This window comes from Serpula lacrymans, assembly GCF_000218685.1.
Source record: "Serpula lacrymans var. lacrymans S7.9 unplaced genomic scaffold SERLAscaffold_15, whole genome shotgun sequence".
Classification (NCBI taxonomy): domain Eukaryota; kingdom Fungi; phylum Basidiomycota; class Agaricomycetes; order Boletales; family Serpulaceae; genus Serpula; species Serpula lacrymans.
In genome coordinates, this window is record NW_006763304.1 from 1,044,502 (window position 1) to 1,068,855 (window position 24,354).

The 24,354-nt window shown below is 44.5% G+C and overlaps 8 protein-coding genes across 8 annotated transcripts; 2 read left to right on the forward strand and 6 right to left on the reverse strand.

Annotated features, from left to right (window-relative positions):
- Positions 1-108: 108 nt before the first annotated feature.
- On the reverse strand, positions 109-821 carry SERLADRAFT_478731 (uncharacterized protein; the record flags this gene model as incomplete). The annotated part of the gene is made up of 2 exons (XM_007323450.1): positions 109-293; positions 325-821. The coding sequence occupies one exon, from the start codon at positions 801-803 to the stop codon at positions 396-398; it is 408 nt and encodes a 135-aa protein (XP_007323512.1).
- On the reverse strand, positions 810-1,440 carry SERLADRAFT_478734 (uncharacterized protein; the record flags this gene model as incomplete). The annotated part of the gene is made up of 1 exon (XM_007323451.1): positions 810-1,440. One exon carries the CDS (start codon positions 1,041-1,043, stop codon positions 855-857), a length of 189 nt encoding a protein of 62 aa, XP_007323513.1.
- A 6,991-nt stretch (positions 1,441-8,431) lies between these two features.
- Positions 8,432-8,590, reverse strand: SERLADRAFT_401613 (uncharacterized protein; the record flags this gene model as incomplete). The annotated part of the gene is made up of 1 exon (XM_007323452.1): positions 8,432-8,590. A coding segment is annotated over one exon (159 nt), but the record flags the coding sequence as incomplete, so codon positions are not given.
- A 167-nt stretch (positions 8,591-8,757) lies between these two features.
- Positions 8,758-9,423, forward strand: SERLADRAFT_401614 (uncharacterized protein; the record flags this gene model as incomplete). Its single annotated transcript, XM_007323453.1, has 2 exons — positions 8,758-8,819; positions 8,874-9,423. 2 exons carry the CDS (start codon positions 8,806-8,808, stop codon positions 9,043-9,045), a joined length of 186 nt encoding a protein of 61 aa, XP_007323515.1.
- A 2,444-nt stretch (positions 9,424-11,867) lies between these two features.
- SERLADRAFT_352367 (uncharacterized protein) lies at positions 11,868-12,278 on the reverse strand (the record flags this gene model as incomplete). The annotated part of the gene is made up of 1 exon (XM_007323454.1): positions 11,868-12,278. A coding segment is annotated over one exon (411 nt), but the record flags the coding sequence as incomplete, so codon positions are not given.
- Positions 12,279-14,610: 2,332 nt separating this feature from the next.
- SERLADRAFT_442870 (uncharacterized protein) lies at positions 14,611-15,781 on the reverse strand (the record flags this gene model as incomplete). The annotated part of the gene is made up of 3 exons (XM_007323455.1): positions 14,611-14,763; positions 14,810-15,259; positions 15,326-15,781. 3 exons carry the CDS (start codon positions 15,779-15,781, stop codon positions 14,611-14,613), a joined length of 1,059 nt encoding a protein of 352 aa, XP_007323517.1.
- Positions 15,782-17,689: 1,908 nt separating this feature from the next.
- On the forward strand, positions 17,690-20,312 carry SERLADRAFT_478738 (uncharacterized protein; the record flags this gene model as incomplete). Its single annotated transcript, XM_007323456.1, has 12 exons — positions 17,690-18,094; positions 18,154-18,250; positions 18,317-18,453; positions 18,512-18,637; positions 18,698-18,947; positions 19,006-19,128; positions 19,196-19,298; positions 19,359-19,445; positions 19,510-19,591; positions 19,656-19,778; positions 19,843-19,872; positions 19,939-20,312. The coding sequence occupies 12 exons, from the start codon at positions 17,925-17,927 to the stop codon at positions 20,117-20,119; spliced, it is 1,509 nt and encodes a 502-aa protein (XP_007323518.1).
- Positions 20,313-20,353: 41 nt separating this feature from the next.
- Positions 20,354-24,142, reverse strand: SERLADRAFT_363842 (uncharacterized protein; the record flags this gene model as incomplete). The annotated part of the gene is made up of 17 exons (XM_007323457.1): positions 20,354-20,528; positions 20,580-20,627; positions 20,679-21,186; positions 21,237-21,434; positions 21,483-21,585; positions 21,638-21,751; positions 21,808-21,919; positions 21,981-22,127; positions 22,190-22,287; positions 22,343-22,424; positions 22,481-22,588; positions 22,654-22,778; positions 22,833-22,915; positions 22,984-23,569; positions 23,616-23,817; positions 23,869-23,929; positions 23,987-24,142. 14 exons carry the CDS (start codon positions 23,076-23,078, stop codon positions 20,448-20,450), a joined length of 1,902 nt encoding a protein of 633 aa, XP_007323519.1.
- Between the last annotated feature and the right edge of the window lie 212 nt (positions 24,143-24,354).

Consider the following 24,354-nt stretch of genomic DNA (forward strand, 5'->3'; position numbering starts at 1 on the left):
TACCAATATCTCCATACAAGCTTTGACAGCGTACGCTTCCAGCCCAACGTCTCTGTTTACATGGTGATTTCAATGCTCGTTCTCAGCCTTTGATGCACTTCCGCGCCCATTAACGAGTTATTCAATTTTTTGGCTTTGCATCCTTCAGACGCAGTCTGAAACCCACTGAATGGGAAAGTCATTTTTCTCCTCTCAGTCAACGTCTGTCCTTGTGAGGTGCTTGAACAGGTGTCGGTCATGCTCAGCTAATATCTTTCCGCCACGTTTCACCCCCTCATGCCAGCCCATCTCGTCTACCATGTTGATATCCGCGGGATAACGTACATCCCCCAACTTTCCACACCAATCGAAATCGACCAGCTTTATAGACGAGGTCCCACGGTACTTGTAGAGAATCACATTGGGGCTTCGCAACTCTCCAAAAACAAACCATGGAGCAGTTGGACAGCCTTTGCGAGCGCACTGATCGCAGTTGCAGATAGTCCACCGACAACGCCAGTGGCAGACTCTCCCTTCACTAACTCTATCACCACAACGTACATCGCCACCTCGTTTGGTTTCCCCCAGTAAAATAACTTTGGCGCGAGGCCATCCTTCGCCAACAGTGCATGGGCCTCTATGCAGTAAGTGTCGGTGAACTTGACGACAACGTCCACCTCGTGGTCTTCGCCAGGTATATGTGTAGAGGCCATAAAAACGATCTTGTCCGAGTTTTGAGGATGAAGCCGATAACGGTATTTGAGCTGAATGTCGCCGTTGGAAAGATGGAATGAAGTCATATAGGGGAATAATGGTGAATTCATAGGAGTGGCGCGTGCAGAAGAAGCGAAACGACCCTTTAAAGTGTGCGATGGTTAGTTGGGAAGGGGGAAAAGACTGGAATAGTAGGCGTGCAAATCGGCAATGCCTTCTTTCAAAAGACGTAAGGCCCGAGCAACATTGTACACCTGGTTGTTTAATCTCGGACCTCCACCAAGGTAGATGTTCTCCGTCAAACGTTGGGAAATGAAGCGATCTGTGAAAACGGCGCCAGAGATGGTCATGTTACACTCAGAAATCCCGACAAGGAACGAAGGACAACAAGAAACAGCCCGAAGTGGCCGATGCTGCAACCATCTCAGCTTGCCAGGCCAAACCAGAAGAATTCATCTCACCTGCTCTGCTGAATAGAAACATACATAATCAGCCTCTGCCTGGTGGGTGGGATCACATCCACCATCTCCAAGTCCGTTTTTGAGCTCAGTGAAACACAGCGTGGCATCCGTTTCGCTGGTGTTCTTGTATATGACAACAGGCCGCATTGTGATCACACCATCGAGTTCCATCGCTGCGAGAATATCCTTATGAACGAAGTTGGCAAAGGAGTCCAAGCTTATTCTTCGTTCAAACTCAGTCGCGTAGAAATGAGCAGACTTGACAATAAAGTCGTATGCCAATCCCAGCTCCTCATCGCTAAAAGTGGAGGGGTCGATATCGGAGGCCATCCCCGTTCGAAATGTGGTGAATGCAAGATGATAGATCTCGATCCGAGGCGCCGTCAACTCGACGAGTCGTCCATTGTATATGGCATCAAGCTCGCTTTCTTTCTACTTCAAACAAAGAACTGAATTCCTCGCGCCTGTAGAAGGTGAGTCGCGCGTGAAAGCTGCCCGAACGACCGTCTCTCGATCTATACAACTGTTACAGGTATATAGGTGTTTCAGCAGATCTAGACTCACCAAAGATTTGTGTCTCCTCGATAGAGTCAAGGGCACGACGTGGCTCCCGGGGGTCTATGAGAGGAAGTTGATCAAGCGAAGAAACGACACCACGAAAAGGGAGACGTACAGAATACCACTAACACTCGCCCCTCCTCACTATGTCCACGCCTGACTTTCTCACCTGAAAACCGGCGGATTACCTTTTCCCTGAAGAAGGTCTCGTCAAGGTCCCCCAGAAATTCCGTGATCCCGTTTATACTACAGTCTGTCATATCGGGAATGGGGTGGAGAAGCTGTAGGGGTGTCAGTCACATCGAGAGCAACACAGCTGCTTATGATAACGTTCCTCATACACAACAATATGAATTTCTTTAGTTAGGTCCGTTTCGAACCGTGGAGAGCGAATATAGGTTTTGGCAGCCTGCTCCAGCTCGAGGAAAGTGTCGTCCTTGGAAAGGCTTTGATAAAACCCTTTTGAGACGATATCCGGACCTAAAGACTTATGCTCGGCCAAGATGTAATAGAGTTCCATGGCGGGTGTGAGTTAGTCTCCTTTAGCCGACCCCGACCAAAACAAGGATAGTACGACTGGAATTCGAACGACCGAGTGCAAAACTTTCAAAGGTCGTGTTCAGATAGACAGGGGCAACTACGCGTCATTCCCACGCTCGGTGGCATCAACGCGATCACTCCCAAAACATATTCATATCCAGTTTTGAGCTTGCATCCAGGTTATATAGCCAACCATAGCTCCATAAAACAGTACGCCATTACTCCGCCCATAGATCACTGTCGTGACTCTCGTTCACAACCACGAATATCGATATCTGGTGCACATGCCTAGTCACTGTGTCTCTACTACTTTCTGCCAGCATTACCCCGCCTGAACGATCGACGACCACCCTACCACTACGTTATCACTCGAACCGCCAGTCGTCACCGCGTCACCCACGCCATCATGATTCTTACAGCTGGTCACTAGTGTGCTGCCAATGCATAGCTTACCCCCTCAACACCTTTCCTTTATAATAACAATCTGCCCTTTAAACCAGAGCATCACCGTATGTTTTTACCATAAAAAGATAGTGCACATACATATTTGGGAAGTGTTCCTGGAACATTCCTTGATGGATTGATGGGGAGGCTCACAGCAAGATCTGTCAGAGGCTCTCACAGAGTGTGTAAAGAGGGTCAAAATTTATGTTTTTTTTATAACATTAATTATAGTGTTTAGGAGGTGTTATTTACATATGGATGTGCAAGTGCTTGAAATAATTATTGTAGAAGAAAAAATATATTGGGAATTTGGGGGAACCCTCTGGAGAGAGGGTGGTCTTACAGATGGGTTATTGCTAACATAAAAACCCTGTCTGTAAGACCCTGGGAACCTCTTGAAAGTGCTGCCAAGGGTGTCCACAGGCACTTCCCTCGCCTTGTCTTTGATGGGACGCGGGAGAAGACATTTATGTTGACTGGGTATATTTTTAGAGGAGAAGGATCAGAATGCAGAGTGATACTAGAATGGCCAGTGAGGTTTGAATGGATTTAAGAAAATCAGGGAGGAGAAATGGGGCTGAATGCAGCAGGAGGACACAGAAAGTCAGAACAGCCATGGTGGTATGAAGCGGACTCGGAGGACAAGAGGCATTTACTGACGGACATTGTCGATGATGAGAACTGTTGTTAGAAAACCACACACAAAACAAACTAACACACAATCCTCCCAGATTCCACGGAACTTGTTTATGGGCTTTGCCTCCTAGAACAGTGGAGTGGTCTGGTTGTTCGTGGGGTGGTACGTATAAAGATCCTTCAAAGTAAAACCCAGTGGTGTATGAGTGTGGGTTTTGAGGAGGAGGGATAGTTGAATTTATAGAAAGATAGGGGGTTTGTGGCGAGTATAGATGAGCACTACCTTGCTAATCGTAGCACAAGGTAGGTTTGAGAACAACGAGGATGACGAGGTGACGAGGTTCCCAGTGATAGCAGGCTCCTGATGCACAAACTGTAGTGCTCAGAAGGACTCTAATCGAAGGGGATGACAATCACTTTCAAAAGTGACGAGTGACGATGACAGCAGTTAACAGTGGTAGAAGTGGGAAGTGTTGTGACCACACTGGATCACAAGTAGCAGTAAGAAGTGGACTTAAGATTAGAGAAGAAGTCTGGAATCGAGTTCTTGTTTTTTTTTTACAAGGTAAAATACAGGGGTTTATATAGTAAAAGAGAAGTAGGCTATGCACAGTATAGCTGTGCAAAAAGAATGAGAAAGAATATGAAGGAAGGAATGTACGCTGACGAATCCTGCGTAGGTAGTACAGGATAAGATTGTCAAAAAAAGAAAAGAAAGGGATAGAACAATAAATGCTGTGAGTAATATCACAGGTTTGTACAGCCATAAAGTAAAGTCCAATAGCAAAAAGAGAGCAGGAAAATCATGATGTCATGGGAAGATGCAGTAAAAAAAGAGCAAGGCAAAACACTATCAGTATCAACACAGTTCCTTTATTGTCAGTCAGGCATTCTAAAAAAATATGTGTCCATAAAAATGATTCAAAAATCAAAAATAATCGCACTGTAAATGAATGTTCTGCTGAAAAAAAAGAAACTGGAGCCACCGGTCCACCACCTAGTCCAAATCTGACAGTTCCATGGCCTTACCAATGGACTGGTTGTGTTGGACCACCTGATCAAATGAGGGAGGGAGAGGAGTAGTTCCAATTTGGAACAAGTGAGTCCCAGGCAGCGTGTGGTAGGTGTAGCTGTAGCGAAGACGATGGACAAATGATAAGTGTACCCAAGTGAATGGGACAGCGATGAACATGGGCAACGCAAGGGGATGAACCTTCTCCAGCTCAAAAATTACCCACCCACGCTCCAACCAGGCAAGACGAGCGACCGATGTTTTGATAGTATATGATGGCAGATCGACGTCATGAAGATGGACCTGTTGCCCTATTTGGACCGGCCGCCGGGGCTTTGCTGATATCAGCAGTGGCACGTGGTAGTCAACGGATCGGCGACGGAAGCGGATAGGAAGTGGTGACATCAGAAATGGTGGGGGTGCAAAGAAGATGAGGAGGAGGAGGGTGGAGGTGACGAGGAGGTGAACTAAAATGGGGACCCAGAAACGACCGTCGGGTGAGAATAAAAAGGAGAGGAAGGGGCCCATGGTGGGGCTAGGCAAAGGAAGGGGAGTAAGGGAAACGACAAAAGCAAGGGCGCAATGCAATGTGTAGCCAGTGGCGACGCGAAAATTTGCCAAAATGCCGAAATGCGGAAAGTACCGGATGGAAAAGCAAAGGTGAGCGTGACTGGATTGCCTAATAGAGGTGGTGCTGATCAGCCACAAGTTCAAAAAGGGCAATATTAATTACTATTCCACGTGGCACTGTGCCTGTGTGGCGCAAAGGCGAGTCTTTTTGAATATTCGCTTCGTTATTGACACCTGTCCATGCTACCAATCAACTTTGGTGCATGACATCCACGGACAACTTGAAATTGCAACTGTCCCCAGTTGCTTCCATAAAGGTAGGGTCATAGGGAATGAAACATGGCAACACATTGAAGGGTCATGTCAGCATAAAATTCGTTCAGGTAAGTCATTAATCGTTATCTTCATCATCTGAGTCGTTATGCTCATAGTCAGGTTCATCTTCTGGTTCATCTAGGTCGTTATCATGGTCATCCAGTTCGTCCAAGAGTGGCATAGAGTGGCGGTTGAAATAGGGAAGTAGGCGAAATGCTGCAATTCCTCTTCGTGATACTGATCCATCCATTTCTTTTAGAACATACGATCCTCCTTTAGTACGTCGCACAACTTCATAAGGGCCATTGTAACGAGGCTTTGCTTTACGATCCAGCTCTTTCTCAACCTGAGTATTCCGCACTAGAACAAGCTCTCCAGGCTGGTATTCGTTCTTGAACATCCTTCGTGCATAGAGTTTCTCAAACTGCGCTTTAGATCTGAGACGAGTTTTGCGTATAGTGAGTGCAGCTTGTTGCAAATCATCCTGTCTCTTTTCTAGTTGACGAATGCGCAGAGCAATGAGGTCTTCTGTTGACATTGCAGTATGGAATCCATGAACAAGGAAAGTTGCTTCTGTCAGATCAAATGGTAGGACTGGGTCAACTCCGTGCAACAGATAAAAAGGGCTGAATCCAGTAGAACGACGAGTAGTGACCTTGTCTGCAAAGAAGGCATGATGGACCTTGGTTGGCCATAAATCGACATTCCCTTCACAGGACTTGACAAGTGCTTCTCTTATGACGAAGTGTCCACGCTCAACAACACCATTTGCCTTGGAATTGTAGGGAGAAATGCGAATATGAGGGATCTGGTAACGTTCCACAAGCTCTTCAAATGCTCCTTTGACTTCGCTTCCATTATCTGTGACAACTTCTCCTATAGCTCCATAGCGACAGATGATTTCTTCCCAGAAAAAGCGAGCAAGATTATGTGCAGATGCTTTCTTCAATGCTCTTCCTTCTGCAGCAAGTGACAGATCATCTCTTGCAGCAACAAGATATCGATATCCTCTGGCCTTGGGCATGAGCATAATGTCGACATAGACTTTGGTGAAGATTGTAGGAGGTGATGAGATGGTAAGTGGGACTTCACTTTTGCGTACACTTCGGATCTGGCATTCATGGCAGGTGCGAATATGATGCTTGACATCCTGTAACATATGGGGCCAGTAAAAGCGCTCTCTGACTGTAGAGAATACACCATTGACTCCTCTGTGACCAAGCCTTTCATGTGCTTCAGTAAGGATGTGAAGTCGAAGGTCAGGATTGAAGATAACTTTGAGAGGAGGAGCAGAGTGACGACGCTTGAACATGCTGTCTCCTTTCAAGAAGAATTGAAGTGATCGCTTGACAAAACGCTTTTGAGCTTGAAGAGAGGAAAATATAGGCAGCTCCATAGTTTGAAGAAAGTGGAAGATTCGACGAAGGGTATCATACTGAGAAGAATCATTGGTAAGGAACGAAGGGAGTGACATAGGGTGATATGGGAGAGGTCTGGCAAGATCAACAAGAAGAGCGATATCATCAAGCCAATCATCTGATTCTTGAGCATCTTCAAAGTCTTCCTCTGTTGGTTGACGACGAGATAATGCATCAGGACCACGATGACGATCAGCAGGTATGTGAATGAGCTTGAAATCAAAGAGAAGGATGCCCTGAATCCAACGATTGATAGTGGCATTAGGCTGAAGATCTGGATCGTTGAGCATGCCTTTGATATACTTGGCATCCACCTCCACATGCAAGTGTTTTACTCCTGCAATGTAAAGGCGAAAATGACGAAGTGCTCTGAACAAACCATATAATTCTAGCTTGGGTTGACTGTAATTTGCCTCTCTATCATTCATGGGAATAGAGCCATAGCGAGCTGGACGCTTCCTTCCATTTTCATCAAGCTGGGAGAGGATAAAACCAACAGCAATCTTGCTGGTATCAACTGAAAGAACGACTGGGTTGTGTGACGAATAATTTATAGGGTGAAGTGCTGGTGCAGAAGATACTGCATGCTTCAGAGCATCAAATGCTTCTTGTCTGCGTTCATCCCATTGAAATTCAGCTCCTTTGCGATACAATTCTGTCAAGGGGCGTGCAAGAGCAGAGTAATTGCGGATCCAAATGCGAACTGTGCCACATAGACCAAGAAAACTGCGAACGTCTTTGGGAGTCTGGAGAATTGGCCATTTAAGAATCTTGTCCACCTTGGTACTGTCAGGGAGACGACCTTCTGGGCAGCATACTTGTCCGACAATCACAACTTGAGGACGACATAACTGAGTCTTCTTTCCAGAGAAAGTTCCGCCAGCATGACCAACTCTATGCATAATGCGATGAACGTCAATGGCATGTTCCCATATAAATCTACGAATGCCAGGGTTGCCAGGAATGGTCTCTGGGTTGCCATCTGCATCTTCATAACGAGAAGTAGGTCCTTTGATTGGGAGGTCATCAACAAAGATATTGGCAATATGCGGAATTTCGTCTTGCAAGATGAAAGTCATGCAATTCTGGAATTCTGGAACGGAATTGGTGAATCCCATAGGCATAGAAGTAATCCTCAGAAGTCCTAGTGGTGATAGAAAAGAGGTAAGGTCACGACTGTCAGGGTGCACTTTCCGAGCATCAAATCCCCAAAAAAGATCAAACACAGTATAACATTGAGAACCAGCAAATGGCTCCACAAAGTCGTCAAGGATAGGTGGTACTCCTGAGTCTTTGATAGTGACTGCATTTAGTGGCTGAAGATCATGGACGATGCGAATCTTGCCATTCTTCTTTTGAACGCAAAACCACTTAGAGCGATAAGACGACTGGCTAGGCTCATAGACTCCAGCTTTGATTTTGTCTCTGAGCAATTCTATGACTTCATTCTTGATTCCAGGAGGAATAGGAATGTTCTTGTATTCCCAAGGGACATGTGGGAGAACAGGTATGACGTAGGGAGAGAAGTAGTCTTCTCTGAACGTTCCTCTGTCAGTTTCCTCGAAGGCAAGACTGCGCTGATTGAGTATCATGATGTGAGCGAAAAGCTTTTCCTCTTCTGGCCATAAGAATCCATCAGAGTTTAGCTTCATTTCATCATAAAGGCGCTCCTTGGTGAGCTTTGGCGTGGGAATGAATTCTGGGGGAAGGACAGGAAGGGGTGGGAGCGAAAGGAGTGGGTCTTCTGGAAATGACCGAGTGACACGTGCATCTTCTGGGAATACTCCAGGAACAGGTTTGACTTTGCGATCAACACGTTTGTAAGCTCCAAAACTCGACCAATCGGGTGCTGGTACAGGTATAGGGTCCACAATGTCTATCATGTAACTAGGGTTAAAACAAAAAGTGTTCAAAGAAGGAAAGTGCCGTGGTAGTTTTGCGTCATCTCGGACCGAATAGGATAGGGATGAGGTCGGAAGTTTTACAAGGGGGGAAGGAAAAAGATCAGATAAGAACGAAAGGGGAACATAGACAATAGAAAAAGAAGTTGGTACAAGAGTAAAGGAAGGAAAAACCGGATAACATAGAAATCCAAGAGGCCGTTTTGTACAAGTAATAGATATATAACTAGAAAGAAGAAAAAGGGAAAAGGTGGCATATGGTCCAAGAGCGCTGAATGGAGTGTTAAGTAAGAAAGGAATATAGAAATGTATCACCAGCATCTACCTCAAACTTCAACTGTGGCACTAGCAAGTACCTCAGTGCTGGTGGTGAATGTGGATGCACTGGATGGATGAGTTGTCCTGTTGTGGAGGTGAATAACCTCAACACGTTCTCGTCGACAATAAGCGCGAATACGAGGGAAGACAAAACCGTAGAAAAGGGCGAGGACAAGTAACACTCCCACCACAATCTCGATGATGAGAGCTTCTTTAGTAATATGAAACCCTTCGAGCCAGGACATGTTAGGTGCTTGTAATGCTCGATGTAAGCGTTTAGGATGGAGTGAAGATGTGTTAGAATCGGAGTAGAATTTCTGGCACTGGTGTGAATAATTGATAATGGCTGAGCTGATGGTGACGTGGGAAAATGATGATAGTGATGCATGGAAGTTCGAAGATAAGGAGTAATATCGGATGATATATTGATGGAAGGTTGATGCTCCACTCCTATTGTTGTGGAGAAGGATAAGTGAAGGGGCGGTGAGGATTCAATCTCCCTTTCATCCTCTTGACTATCATTGCAAATAGTATGCATGAGTGTGCGATTATGGTGCATGAGTGTGCGATTATCAGGAGAAAGTGACGAAGCAATAGTAGCATTGGTAGAGGATGGTGATGGGGGTGAGTCACTGATGTTTGATGGTAACTGTTGACGCGAATATGGGGGTGGTGATTCAGAATCAGTGGATGAGTCATCATTAATTAATCCATTTATATGATTGTGTATCGGCTCCGAATCGGATTCTTGTATTACCTCCACCGTCACATTGACTTGACCATTCATATCACGTGATGGAGGTCCATTTATATCTTCATCAGTGGGAATTGGAAATGACTCTGTTTGAGGAAAGAAGCGAATATGTGCAGTTCCTGAGCGACTGATAATAGATTGTGCTCTTCCAGGTCCATGATTCTGGTCAAATCGCAAATGAGCATGGAGCAGGACATAATCCGCATAAAGGTTGTGGTTTTCATCGAAGCCATGGTGTCCTCTCATGACATAGTCTGAAGTTATTGAGAGTGAGCTCATGTTGTGACAATATTGAAGGTTATTCAGTAGACCAAAAATAGCAGACCTTTCATCTTCCCTGATTGAGCGAATATGGTCAAAGAATGTTTCAAAGGTACTGGCATTGGGGATAGGGATGGAGGCTTCAATAGTTTCTTCTAGACGAGTCTCCAGGTCTTCCAGTGCTCTGAGAGTACTAGAATTTTCGATTGAACCAATTGGGGAATGATCTGGAACAGGCACAGTTTCTTCTTCTGGGGTGACACTTTCAGCAGCAGTTTCCGATTCACCGGTATTTCCATCTAGATCTTCTCCATTGAAGTCATAGTCCGTGACTAAGAAGCTGGATACTGTATCGGATACTCCAGATAGTGGTTTGACATAGTGAATAGGACGATGATCTGATGATACCTTGACTTCCAGAGCAGGGTTTTCGATTTTGCCATCCTTCCTGAAGACGAGATAAGTGCCATTAAGTCTCTCTTCAATGCTGACATAGTTCCCATGCGTCCATGGTCGTCCAAGAAGTAGATCATATCCAGTGTCTTTCCCAACAAAGATATTGGCATAAGTTTTGACTTCTCCGCAGTATAAAGCCACATTGTTGACTAGACCATCAAGTCTACCAAATCCTCCATTGGCATCTTTGACTACAGGTCGAATACTAGTATCCATGGGAAGGCGAATGAGATTTTCCCAAATAGTGCGACTGACTATATTGAGAGCAGACCCTGAATCAACAATTGCTGAAATAGTTTCGCCATTAGAGGTAACAGGGACACGAATGAGGTCGGCATGAGTGATGGCAAGAAGTGATTCAGCTGTCAAGCTTTGGGGCTTGTTGGTGGGATCAAAGATAGGCTGTGCAATATCAAAGATGTGTGGCTTTGATGGGGCAGGTGCTATGGTTGGAACGGCAGGCTTCTCTTCTTCTTTCTTCTTTCCTTTTACAGCTTTGGCCCAATCTGGTTTAGGAGGAATGTAGACACCATCAAAGACTTGCTTGCGCTTCTCCTTAGACACTCTGTCTGGACGATCCACTGCATAGACAGGCTCTTCATCTGAATCAGAATCAGAGTCAGCTACTTCAGCAATGGACATAAAAGAAGTCGTAGTGAGGAGGTTAGACTTGGGGATAGTGCGATGTACAGCAGTTGCTATAGGTTCCTCTCTTGATCGCATGATTCTAGACCCATCAGACATGACAAAGCGACCAGTGTCATCCTTCTTGACAATTCCCTTTGACAGTAAGTCAAGCATATCTGCACATTCATTGACTCCATGACCAGTTTTTCCACATCCATAGCAAAGGAAGGGAACACGAGGTGCTGTAGGCAGAGTGGCAGTGGGTGGAGCAGTAGGCTGAGTGGGTAAGTTGCTGCTTCCTTGAGAGGATCGAGATGGTCTAGCTGACTGGTTCATGAAAGTGGGAGGGCGAAGTATAAGTCGAGCATCAGTGTCAAGCTTGATAGCACAATAGTAGAGCAGAGGATAGTTAGGATCTTCAATTGTCATAGAACCCAACTTCTTGATAAGGGTTTCTACTTCATCCTGTTTGACAGCAGTGTGCTCTTCTTCGTCTAAAGAGTGAAGGGTTTTCTTCAACTTGGAAGGACTCAACAACTTTCTCTCTTTCTCTGTCTCAGAGGTGTGCTTTCTTTCTTTCTTCTGCTTGGTGGTTTTCCTGATATAACGAGGTGGTTCTTCCTCTTTGTCAGAGTCAGAAGAATCGTCCGAAGAACTGGAAGAGTTTTCTGAATCCGAGTCTGAATCCGAATCATCAGAGTCAAAATCTTCATCATCAAAGCGATCTCTGCGAAGGACATGCTCTACAGCCTTGACAACATCATCAAAGACAAAAGGCTGGGAGAGATCAAGGGTAGGATCTCTCTGTAGAAGTCTATTTTCAACGCGATGACGAAGGGTTTTGGGTAGTCCTTTCCAGAAGAAGCGATTGAATACGTCCTGAGTGATTTTGGATTTGGCAAGAAGCCATCCTCCAACACGAACATACTTCCTCATGTAGCTCTTGAAATCGTCCAGAGAGCCCATTTTCTTCTTGTGCGAAGCATCGACCAGCTGTTTAAGATGATGCTCTTTAAATTTGGCCTCTGCTTTTGCAGCATCAAAGTACTGGAGAATTTCGTCTTTGAGACTGTTCCATGAGGGCGTAATGAAGTGCTTCATTCCTTCAATAATTTCGCGAACATATGTGGAGCAGTATTGGAGAATGCTTGAGCATTTTTCATCGTCAGCAGTGACATTGTTTGCATGACAGATGCGCTCATAGTGGAGAACAAAATCCCTGACACGAGTATAGTCTCCCTTGAACTTCTTAGGAGCATAACGAGTGCCAGGAATTGGCATAGTGATGACTGAGAGAGTAGTAGGTTGATTCATAGTGAAAAGTATAGGGGGTAAACGTGAAGCTTGCTGAGTAGAAGCTGGTACAGAAATTGAGTTACTGGAAGAGAGGGATGGGACAGATAAAGCGGTGGGTGAGATAGAAGGTGTAGATGATAAATTAGACAGTGATGGCGATGAAATGGTTGGTATTTAGCTTGAAGGAAACCACCCCTCGCGGTGGGCTCCAATTGTCGATGATGAGAACTGTTGTTAGAAAACCACACACAAAACAAACTAACACACAATCCTCCCAGATTCCACGGAACTTGTTTATGGGCTTTGCCTCCTAGAACAGTGGAGTGGTCTGGTTGTTCGTGGGGTGGTACGTATAAAGATCCTTCAAAGTAAAACCCAGTGGTGTATGAGTGTGGGTTTTGAGGAGGAGGGATAGTTGAATTTATAGAAAGATAGGGGGTTTGTGGCGAGTATAGATGAGCACTACCTTGCTAATCGTAGCACAAGGTAGGTTTGAGAACAACGAGGATGACGAGGTGACGAGGTTCCCAGTGATAGCAGGCTCCTGATGCACAAACTGTAGTGCTCAGAAGGACTCTAATCGAAGGGGATGACAATCACTTTCAAAAGTGACGAGTGACGATGACAGCAGTTAACAGTGGTAGAAGTGGGAAGTGTTGTGACCACACTGGATCACAAGTAGCAGTAAGAAGTGGACTTAAGATTAGAGAAGAAGTCTGGAATCGAGTTCTTGTTTTTTTTTTACAAGGTAAAATACAGGGGTTTATATAGTAAAAGAGAAGTAGGCTATGCACAGTATAGCTGTGCAAAAAGAATGAGAAAGAATATGAAGGAAGGAATGTACGCTGACGAATCCTGCGTAGGTAGTACAGGATAAGATTGTCAAAAAAAGAAAAGAAAGGGATAGAACAATAAATGCTGTGAGTAATATCACAGGTTTGTACAGCCATAAAGTAAAGTCCAATAGCAAAAAGAGAGCAGGAAAATCATGATGTCATGGGAAGATGCAGTAAAAAAAGAGCAAGGCAAAACACTATCAGTATCAACACAGTTCCTTTATTGTCAGTCAGGCATTCTAAAAAAATATGTGTCCATAAAAATGATTCAAAAATCAAAAATAATCGCACTGTAAATGAATGTTCTGCTGAAAAAAAAGAAACTGGAGCCACCGGTCCACCACCTAGTCCAAATCTGACAGTTCCATGGCCTTACCAATGGACTGGTTGTGTTGGACCACCTGATCAAACGAGGGAGGGAGAGGAGTAGTTCCAATTTGGAACAAGTGAGTCCCAGGCAGCGTGTGGTAGGTGTAGCTGTAGCGAAGACGATGGACAAATGATAAGTGTACCCAAGTGAATGGGACAGCGATGAACATGGGCGACGCAAGGGGATGAACCTTCTCCAGCTCAAAAATTACCCACCCACGCTCCAACCAGGCAAGACGAGCGACCGATGTTTTGATAGTATATGATGGCAGATCGACGTCATGAAGATGGACCTGTTGCCCTATTTGGACCGGGCCGCCGGGCTTTGCTGATATCAGCAGTGGCACGTGGTAGTCAACGGATCGGCGACGGAAGCGGATAGGAAGTGGTGACATCAGAAATGGTGGGGGTGCAAAGAAGATGAGGAGGAGGAGGGTGGAGGTGACGAGGAGGTGAACTAAAATGGGGACCCAGAAACGACCGTCGGGTGAGAATAAAAAGGAGAGGAAGGGGCCCATGGTGGGGCTAGGCAAAGGAAGGGGAGTAAGGGAAACGACAAAAGCGAGGGCGCAATGCAATGTGTAGCCAGTGGCGACGCGAAAATTTGCCAAAATGCCGAAATGCGGAAAGTACCGGATGGAAAAGCAAAGGTGAGCGTGACTGGATTGCCTAATAGAGGTGGTGCTGATCAGCCACAAGTTCAAAAAGGGCAATATTAATTACTATTCCACGTGGCACTGTGCCTGTGTGGCGCAAAGGCGAGTCTTTTTGAATATTCGCTTCGTTATTGACACCTGTCCATGCTACCAATCAACTTTGGTGCATGACAACGTGTGTGCTGGCTCATCTAAAGGAGAGATACACTGTGAAAAACCTGAGATTATGAACCATGAGAATGTCCCAAAAACTCGGTCATTTCTGGCACATTTCAATCGAATCTTGCTCTGGATGTTCGGTTCTGGAAATCTACACAAAATCTGTAGGTTTCCTGCACATTTTAACTAGATACTCAAGAAGGACTTGGTCGTTTTCTAGAGTCCTTTGAGTTTCAAAAATAAACTAAATTATTATTCTTCATATTACACCACCAACTCAAAAATGACTTCCCTTACTCAAGACGAATTCAAACAATCTGAAATATCCACTCAACTTGTCCTGAATGCCTTAGGTTCATTTGATGTTGGCCTATAATCAGGGTCATCCTCATTGTCAGACATAGCGTTGATGATGAATGCTGCATCATATTTCGGGTCAGTGTATGCCAATCGAGACTGTTTGCGTTTGCGTTGGTCACATTTCTAGCACAGGTAAGCTTATAATTGATTCTTATCAATTCAAACTCACTGATTGTGCATGGGAACTTCTGTGTGCTTTAGATACAGGTACAATGATGACAATTTCATCGTCATCATCATCAATTAATTGAGCTGCCTCAGACTCTTTCTCACGTGCTTGGACTTTCTGTGTATTGAGACAAAACTGGCGTGACATGTATTGGAAACATAGGCGGATTTGTTGTTTGAGGTCCTTGGGAAGTAAGAGTCGAAGCATGCTGGATATGGTGGGAAATTCTGCAGGTGCATTGTTGACTACCCAAGATTGTATTGCAACTAAATTGCTACTGTTCGTGGCTTCATCTGCTGGCATTTTCCATTTGAACCGAAGGAGCAGCTGATTTGTAGCTTGATCAACAGGCGACATACTTTGGCTGATAGAGGAGGGGAAATCGGGTAAGTGTTTTGCTTCCAGTTTATCTACACCCATTTTTCTCATGAACACTTCATTTATAGCATCCTGTTGATAGCTATAGGTATAGGTAAGTTTTTTTTATTGTAGTGTTTGCATAATATATTTACTCACCTTGACAATTTTTGAGTCGGCCACTTCAAGGCTTATAATCTCTTTTTGTTCCGGTGACAGGGTCTCTAAATCAACACTCGACGGATCAATGTTGGAAAGGGAAATATTGGTGTCGGTAAGTGACTGTGTTGTGCTTGCATCATTGTTATTGACTTGTTCGGCTGCCTGGTCCTCTCCATCATTGTCGTACTCCACACATTCTACACCCATGTTTTTGTTCAAGAAGTCAACCTGTTTTTTCAGGTTTTCAATGTCGGCTTTCATCTGCAGATTGTCCTGCTTCAAAAGGAGGTTTTTGGCATTCAGAATCTTGACACATTTGTCTGTTAGATCCTTGAATGCAAGGTGAGTAATCTTCATCTCTTCAATGTCTCTTACAGCCGCTTTGAGTAACACAATATTTGTGTTAGGTGCTTGTTCGGCTGATGGAGCTTGGAGTGTTGTGTGAGAGGACATCTGGAGTGTTTTTTGGGGGGGCATAAAGAGATGGTGGCATTAGTTTTATGCTATGTACATGTAGGAGGTCATGTAAACTATACAGCAACATTTTCTTTGCTGTCTATCAAAGTGTGACTCAGAGAAGCAGTGTAACAACCAAGAGTTAGTTACTCCGGCGCACACAGGAACACACTATAGAGAAGAGAGAAGGAGGGATCACCCCTCAGGTTTCAGTGAGTTAGTTGTGCTAGACAACAGGAGGACTCGCTGAGGAGTCTCCATGTATTGCTCCTGTATATATACTGAATACATGTTTGTTTGTACATATGTACTGTACAGTTGCTAGAGGCAGTGACTGCTGATGTCATGGGGCCTAGCCCGTGTGACCAGCTCTACTGCGTGAGATACTTGTATCTAAAATAAGAATAAAGGCAGCGCCGCACGAGAAAGGTGGAGTTTGAACTAAAAGGGGAAGTGCCACATGGCACAGTGTGAAAACTACAGTACAAGGTTAAAGCGGAGAATCAAAATAAAGGAAAGGTCCGAAAATGAAAAGTAAAGGTGAATTGGTCATGTGACTTGGAAAAAGTAAAAGTAAAGTACGAAAAGTAAAGTGTGAGTAGGTACTGGTATGTCAAATTGTAACAAGCAGGAGGATATTAATCTATATTGAGGGATCAGTGTCAGTTTATATTATGTAATACTCAAGGATAGCGAAATGATAATACCTCAATATTGGTAACTCCAGATTACAACGAAGGGTATTGTGGTGTAAATCCAAGTAGAATCCAGTGAACGCTGGCGGCACAATTCGTGCATTCAGTATTCATTCAAGCCAGTTGATATCTGGTGAACATCTGGTTGAAATGCGGCGGGATTCTGCAGATGTTCAGGACATTCCCATGTTGCATAATTTGGGTTTTTTTGCAGTGATAAGGGATAGGTATGTGAATGAAAAGCATCATAACTGCGACTTGAAAACTAAAACACTACGAGCAATTGCCAAAATAGCAAGTTGCGCCAGTCTGACACCAGAGATGCAAATGGAAAACTTTCACCAGTGTGCTCCAAGATTGAACAAAGAATCAAAAGGTAAAAATATACAGTGTACTACCAGTCCTTTTCACACCAGATCAACCGGCGTGCCTCAAGCTCAATACAACACATTAACTAAGAAACTAAATAGACAGAAACTCTCTGATTTGTATAATGCGCACAGACATGTATACTCTATATATTTTATTGTGTAGATGAACAAGACCGACACTGAGAAATCTCCTGGCCAGCAGCGTCACAGCAAAACATTGCCTTTGATGCCATGATGGCATGTGACGGCATGTGACATTCCTTATCACTCATCATCATCTGTTGTCTCCTCGCGTTAAGAATAGAAACTTCACGATGTGTTCACCAAACACGCGCCCTGTCACACTCTGTCACGCTTGACCCGCATTTCTGCTTGATAATCACCAAATGCCCTCCGGAGCACGGAGATTTGCTCCAGTCCATTGTGTATGGAGAGCAAATTTATGCGGGAATATGCTGTGGTTGTAGAGACACCAATTACATAGGTATTACTGGGCAGATAATTGCTCGGGACTACAATGTAAAGTTGCTTCACACTGTAAATTTATGAAATTGTACAATGATCAGCATGGCCAGCTTCACTCACAGCGCAGATATTGCTCAAACATGGTAGAACTATGGCCAAAGGGCCTCTGAACATATGTACACAATGCCACAGGCAAATACTGAAAATCAAACAAGTTTTAGCACGACTGTGAAAAGAAACCATCGTGTGAAAAGGACTGGTAGTACAATGTACTTGTTTGGTCATTATCTATTTTTCACTGCTAGTCTTTGTGGGATTGCATTTCCCTGTCACACAAAGGGAAATATAAGTGGCAGCCATATCCTAGAACGGCCCAGGATGGTTTGGCTCATTCCATAAATTTAAAGGAATACTTATGCAACATTAGACCCATTGTTTACCTTTCCACTCCCAATTATGGTCCGAAGCGCTCGAGCATAACCATAGTAGGCTTCCATTCAGCGTTGTGCTTTTGGTCGCACGGTACTCTTTCCAATCGAAAATCTGCAGGGAACTATACGGTGTTACTCCCTTACCATCCTCTAGCACAACATAACCACGAATCTTAATATGCAAGGCGACACGCAGGTGGCCGTCACCGCAATGCTTGGTGTGGCTCTTCTGTTGGGTGTTGTAACTGTCGTCCGTACGGCACTCCACGTCATCGCCACTCGACGACTCCCTCTTCCTCCTGGTCCACCGGGACACTGGCTTTTTGGAAACACATTCCCGACTTCATAGTGGGTATCTTAGCTCAGCATTTTCATGTCCTCACTCTTCTTGTCTTATTCCTTTAAAGTGCACCTCATCAGTTTGCTCGATGGACAGAAGAATATGGTCCGGTTTTCTCCTTGAGAAGAGGCACTCAAGTTTATGTCATCATAGGACGCCACCAGGTACGTGCATATGTTTTCATCCTACAAGAGGGTTTTTATCGAAACAATGCTTTATAATGTTTCTAGGCTGCTGTTGATATCATGGAGAAGGAGGGCGCTTCCTTGGCTGATCGACCCCGTTCCGTGTCAGCGGGAGAGACACTATCCGGGGGGATGAGAGTCTTGACCGTAAGATTTGGACCGACATTGAAGAAGCTGCGAAGGTATTTATTTACATGTCATGCTTAGTGTTACAAGTCAACTTAATGTTCAATTTCGTAGGGTGCTACACGCTCTTCTACAAGAAAAATCCTCTGCTACATACCAACCCATCCAACTAGAAAATGCAAAGCGTCTTGTCATCGATATTTTAAATGATCCCAAACAGCATCAGATGCATGCCAAACGGTACTTATTTACCATTGTCTCTTTTTCACCTGATTGACCCCCAGCTTCCCTTCTTTTCAGATACGCAGCATCCGTCATCATGTCCATTACATACGGAAAAACCACGCCTACTGCATACACTGACCCTGAAGTCACCCAGGTCAACAAATGTCTTGGCCGTCTTGGTTCTGTTATTCGACCGGGCACATACCTAATCGATACATATCCTATTATGAGATACATACCCGGATATCTTAGTGAGCTCAAAATATGGCATCAGGAGGAACTGGCCCTGTTCAGAGGGCAAATTGATATTGTTCGCAAGCAAATGGTATGTCTTTATATTCATCGGCTATCAGATGTTCTACTTACTGATTCCATCTTCTTAGGAAAATGAAGAAGCACGGCCTTCATTTGCTAAATATCTGCTGGAGCACCAGCAGGACTATGATCTCTCCGATAACGAACTTGCATACGTTGCAGGCTCGATGTTTGGGGCTGGTTCAGACACGGTAGGTTATAATTCTCTTTATCTTTTAATATACAGTTCTGATTTCTCTGCCTATTTTTGTGATGAAGACAGCCTCAGCGATTTCTATCATGATTATGGCGGCAGCAGTTCATCCAGAAATGCAAGCTTTGGTTCACGATGAGCTCGAAAAGGTTATTGGGCGAGAAAGAGGTATGTTCTGTCTCTATCTCATCGTTCATAAACAAAATTACCATAATGTTCCTCTTTTAGCTCCGACATTTGATGACCAGAGCATGCTCCCAATGGTAACAGCGTTTATGCTAGAGTCCTTCCGATGGAGACCAGTCAGTATCGGAGGTACGTGTCCATCATGAACAGCGATAATTTCATAATCGTTTAAATAATAATAATTTTTATTTAGGGTTCGCGCATTGTACAACCAAAGACATCGTTTGGAATGGTTACTGCATTCCGACAGGAGCAATCGTAATCGGTAACCACTGGTGAGAACTAGTTAAACACATTGTCAAGGTAGAGAGCCGAGGATAACTGAATCTGTGCCTTCAGGGCTATTGCTAATGACCCAGAAGTATTTACCGATCCCGAGAAATTCAATCCAAGGCGGTGGCTAGGAGATGACGGTCAATTGAGAGAAGACCTCAAATTCTTCACCTTTGGATTTGGTCGCAGGTACTTATGCGCGAATACTCCCTGCTTCCACTATGAGTCACTCACACCGTTGTTTTTGTTACAGAGCCTGTCCTGGTCAGCCTGTTGCTAACCGGTAAGCTCTACTTTTCCGTTCCTCTGTTTTCGTGGACGCAACTTATTGGACTCCCCTTAATCGTAGGTCTGTATTTATCAACACTGCACTCATTTTATGGGCTTTTCGTATCTCTCAAAACCCATCATATCCCATCGACACACATGCCTTCTCAGATACTGCAAACACGCACGCAGCACCTTTCCAGGTCATATTCGAGAAAAGGATGTCAGAGGACGAGATATACGGCAATTTACAGGATATATGACATATCCCCCCTTCCCTCCATTGTTATGGATATTTTATTGCGCAGCTTCTATATTTCTATACTATTGTTGTAAGATTTATCAGAGGATAAGCTCGGAGGTTCTTCATGTATTGTTCCTAGTATATCTTTCTTGTCAAACCTTTCCAGTAATTCATCAAATCCAGTTAGTCCACTGTCCTCGTTCCTGGACTTTATAATATGACATCGAACTTGGAGGAGCAGGCGACTATGTTCCAACGAACGATTTCATTGTAATAGGCAATCACAGTGTTTCTATGCGCCTGCGCAACAGCTTCAAGCTTTAATCGTATCCACAACCTCAAAAAATTCATAGATGGCAACTTCTTGCACCCCCTGGGCCAGAAAACGACCCATCACGTATCAACACTCCTTTGATTATATCCGCAGCCTTAAACAAAGGATTACCAATGTCATATATGTACACGAACGTCTCACTCACCATTTCCCCAATTGCGTAGGCCACAGACTGCGTGTGGCAAGATACCTCCTGCATTTATTGTCATATTGCGGACATATAAAAAATATCAGATCAACGTACCAGCGGTAGCACAGAAAGGTCAACCTTGCGTCCATTCATAAGCAAGTGATACAATGTGCTACAGCGGAAGTTACTCACCACCCTCAGATTGCTGGTCCCATAAACCTTTAGGCTTGCATCCACAACACCACCTTGGTCTCTCGGCAACATCGCTGCAGTACCTACAGGGTGATATACAGGTCCACACGATTGTTTCACGTATTCCCTCAAGGCATCATCTCCTCCATCAATAATTTCTTGGCTAGGCATAACAAAGGCCTTCATAACACTGAGGATGGGCTCCGTCTTGTACATCTTGAGGGTAAACTTCAAAACTTCTAGAAGTAAGTCAAGATCGGCTGGATTGGAGAAGTAGTTTGGGTCAATGGCGGGTGGCGCCAGTGGATCTGCCGTATTTATGTGGACGCTTCCGCGAGAGAAGGGGTGCAGGAGAGCAGCAATGATGGAAGTGTAACGCTTTTCAGGATCCGGGCCAGGGCTGGGAAAGTGGCCAGGAAACTGGATTAACCTGATTGCGTACATTTAGTGGGTATAAAAGTAAGATACTATGTTACTTACTCAGCCTGTGCTTGGAATGGGTCTGAGAACCACCTCCTTTGAAGTTCATATTGCTTAATAAGGCTTGGAATGGATGCCTTGTGGTCCTCAATCTCAGTAGACCACTGAATATCCTTGAGTGAGATGCCTAAATTAGCTGCAGAAAGATAGGCAAAAGCGGCTGCTCCAAGGGAAGAAAACATCCCCTTTTGTTGTAAACTACTCGCCTTTCAGTATCAAAAAGCAACTAGGGAGAAATGGACGTACTAGAGCGCATTATGTTCAGCTTGCACGAGGGGGTCGGTCAGGATGTCTAACGTCTCTATCGTAGAATCTATCTCGATGATGGTCCGGACACAGACGTGGTCCTCTAAACACAGGTGTAAGTCGTGCGACAACATGGTGAGTGAGACAGAACTCACGGAGGTTTTCCCCAACACCAGGTAGTTCCACGAGAACTTCAATTCCGTGCTTATGGAGAACATCCTTATTTCCTATTCCGGATAGTTCCAACAGCTGAGGCGACTGGAAGGTGCCTGTGTGTAAGTGAATGAATTGATGCACGACATATATATATGGTATCTAAACAAACCGGCTGCAAGAATGACTTCTTTTCTGATGTTTTTAAGTTGCAAAAGCTGCCCGTTAACGGCAAACTCTACACCAGTCGCCTTCTGCAATGTATCGTGCTTTTCAAAAAGAACCTAGCGTAATATTTGATATTGGTAACATTAAATTTACATCTGATTAATGGAATTTAGTTACCTTAGTCACATGAGCGCCAGTAAAAATATGTAAATTCTGGCGTGATGCATTGGGTTCGTAATAAGCTGAAGCGGCGTACGATCGCTTCGCACTACGAGGATCGATACTGGCCAGCGAAGTAACTGCTCCTATATTTGTGCCATTACCCTGTAGAATGATACCATGAATATGATACCACGCAATAGCGCACATAAAATCATAAAATTTACGGGCTCGCTATTGTGCAGAATGCCTAGTACTTCAAGAACTTGGAACATTGGTACGTGCATGGCATTCCACCAAGTGGGTAGAGACTTGATAATTGGACCTTTCATAGAATATGAGTTGTACGGAGAAGACATACGAATTGTCCCGAAACTCACCGTCGGTCCCATGCAACGATAAATCTGGTTCAGGATAATGATGGCAGGCATCAGGAGGAGAAAGCGGTATCAAAGTCTCGCTCTGCCAAATCAGATATCACCATGAGGAAAAGTATGGAGAAGCAACCCTCCACCTACTTTCTTCATATACATTAAAAGCGAATCCCAGTTCCAACCTTTGTTTCCAAGTTCTTCAAGTGCATCAAAATCTTCCTTGGATGGACGGGACATGCCAAGGAGATTAATCTACACAAAGTAGTAGGACGAAATTTACATCGGAATAAAGCTTGGAATCAGGTACCAGACTATACCATAGACGATCCCCCAAGGGCTTTTCCCCGTGGCTGCAAAACCATTCTGTCATTGGCATGTGACTGCGGAACAGACATGAATGACCAGTCGAACTTTTGATTGGCAATGATGCGACCACAAAGCCCTGTATCGAGTAGGAATAAGCATAGTGTAGTGCCCATCGATGATAGTAAAGCACCAGGGACATTGATTTCAGGCACATTGGGATCGTAGTCACCAGCCTCGATGACGCCAACAACCTGGTGAGGGTTCTCTGATAACCTACAGTTGTGAGCATTTAAACACCGTTTAGTACCAGTGATATAAACTGAACATAATAAGGGACATACCGAGCCGCTAGTGCAAGACCAGCAGTCCCACCACCGACGACGACATAGTCGAAGGTTTTCGAGAGGAATGCAGAAGGAATCGAGCTATTGGACATTGTTCGCCGTCTTACTATTTTTCAAATCAGCTGCAGCCTTTATCGCGTTGACAAGGAAATATGTCCATCTCATGCCCTCTCTATGCTAATGACCAGTCCCGTGACGGAACAAGTGCGGAAATACTAAAATGAGGAAACTGATTGTAGATTTCATAAACAGATCAGTCAGAAGACTCATCAGAACATCAGGAAAATTCTGCGAACGATTTTGTGTGGCTATCTAGTAAAATTCCTTATTAGTGCACAGGACTGATCAGGTAAATCAAACACAAAGGGGATTAAGTAGTTATCCTACCAGCCTTGCAATTGACCCAAGCTATCCCGTATGTTGATACCGGATACCTTGACTACACATGAATAGTCCCTGATGCAGAAGCTCTCTCACACTGGTCCCCTATGACCTGGCTGCACGCGAAAGCAAGTGAATGGGAGAGAGGCCTTTCCCCGATGACAACCCAGAAACTCCTGGCAGCGCTGTGAAGAATGTGAATCTAGATCATACATCGACTTGTCTAAAGAAGTGAGTGAAAGACTTACTGTAAGAGCGTTGTGCTATCGATAAATAACCACACTACCTTGTCTGTCTACGTTCAAGTTCTCCCTCTTCAAGTTTCTGTGTCTGACATTGACAGTATGATGTCGTGGGGGTTGAATGGTATATTCGAGTATGTTTTCCACAACAGTCAACTTCAAATCACTTATAGTTGATGCGCATAGACGTGGTTCCTACTAATAGTACCTGTTCCTTCTGTCAGTGCCCATTCTTGACGAATCGACAAGATATATGAACCTCGAAGATGGTATTGGATTGTGATTGATTCAGTTCATCGCACAAGTATTACGCATGATCGCTGGTTCGAAAGATAAGTCATTGTATGGCAATAGAGTCACGGTGCTTGTGGACATACCAGGGGGCACCACCGACACGATGTCAATCGTGGGAATTGCGATGATGTCGCAATGAATTATTGTTGAGAACGACTATCTCCCTTCGAATCTATTGGACTGCCTACGGGAGACTACAGTGAACTTGACGCTGTGCCCGCGTGAAAAAAGCTGTTCACAGACTTTTGTAAAACCATGCTCACACTATTTCGTTGATGCTGTGCATGTACCATAAATGGCGCGGCTTCATCACAGGCGATGATCGATGATCATAGGTGGGCACACATTGTAACAACAGCAAAGGCACAACTCCTTTGTCGACTTGTGGGCTCATCACTGGCACAGGAAATAGGCCCCTCACCACACGGACCTATTGGACCATTTGGATGAC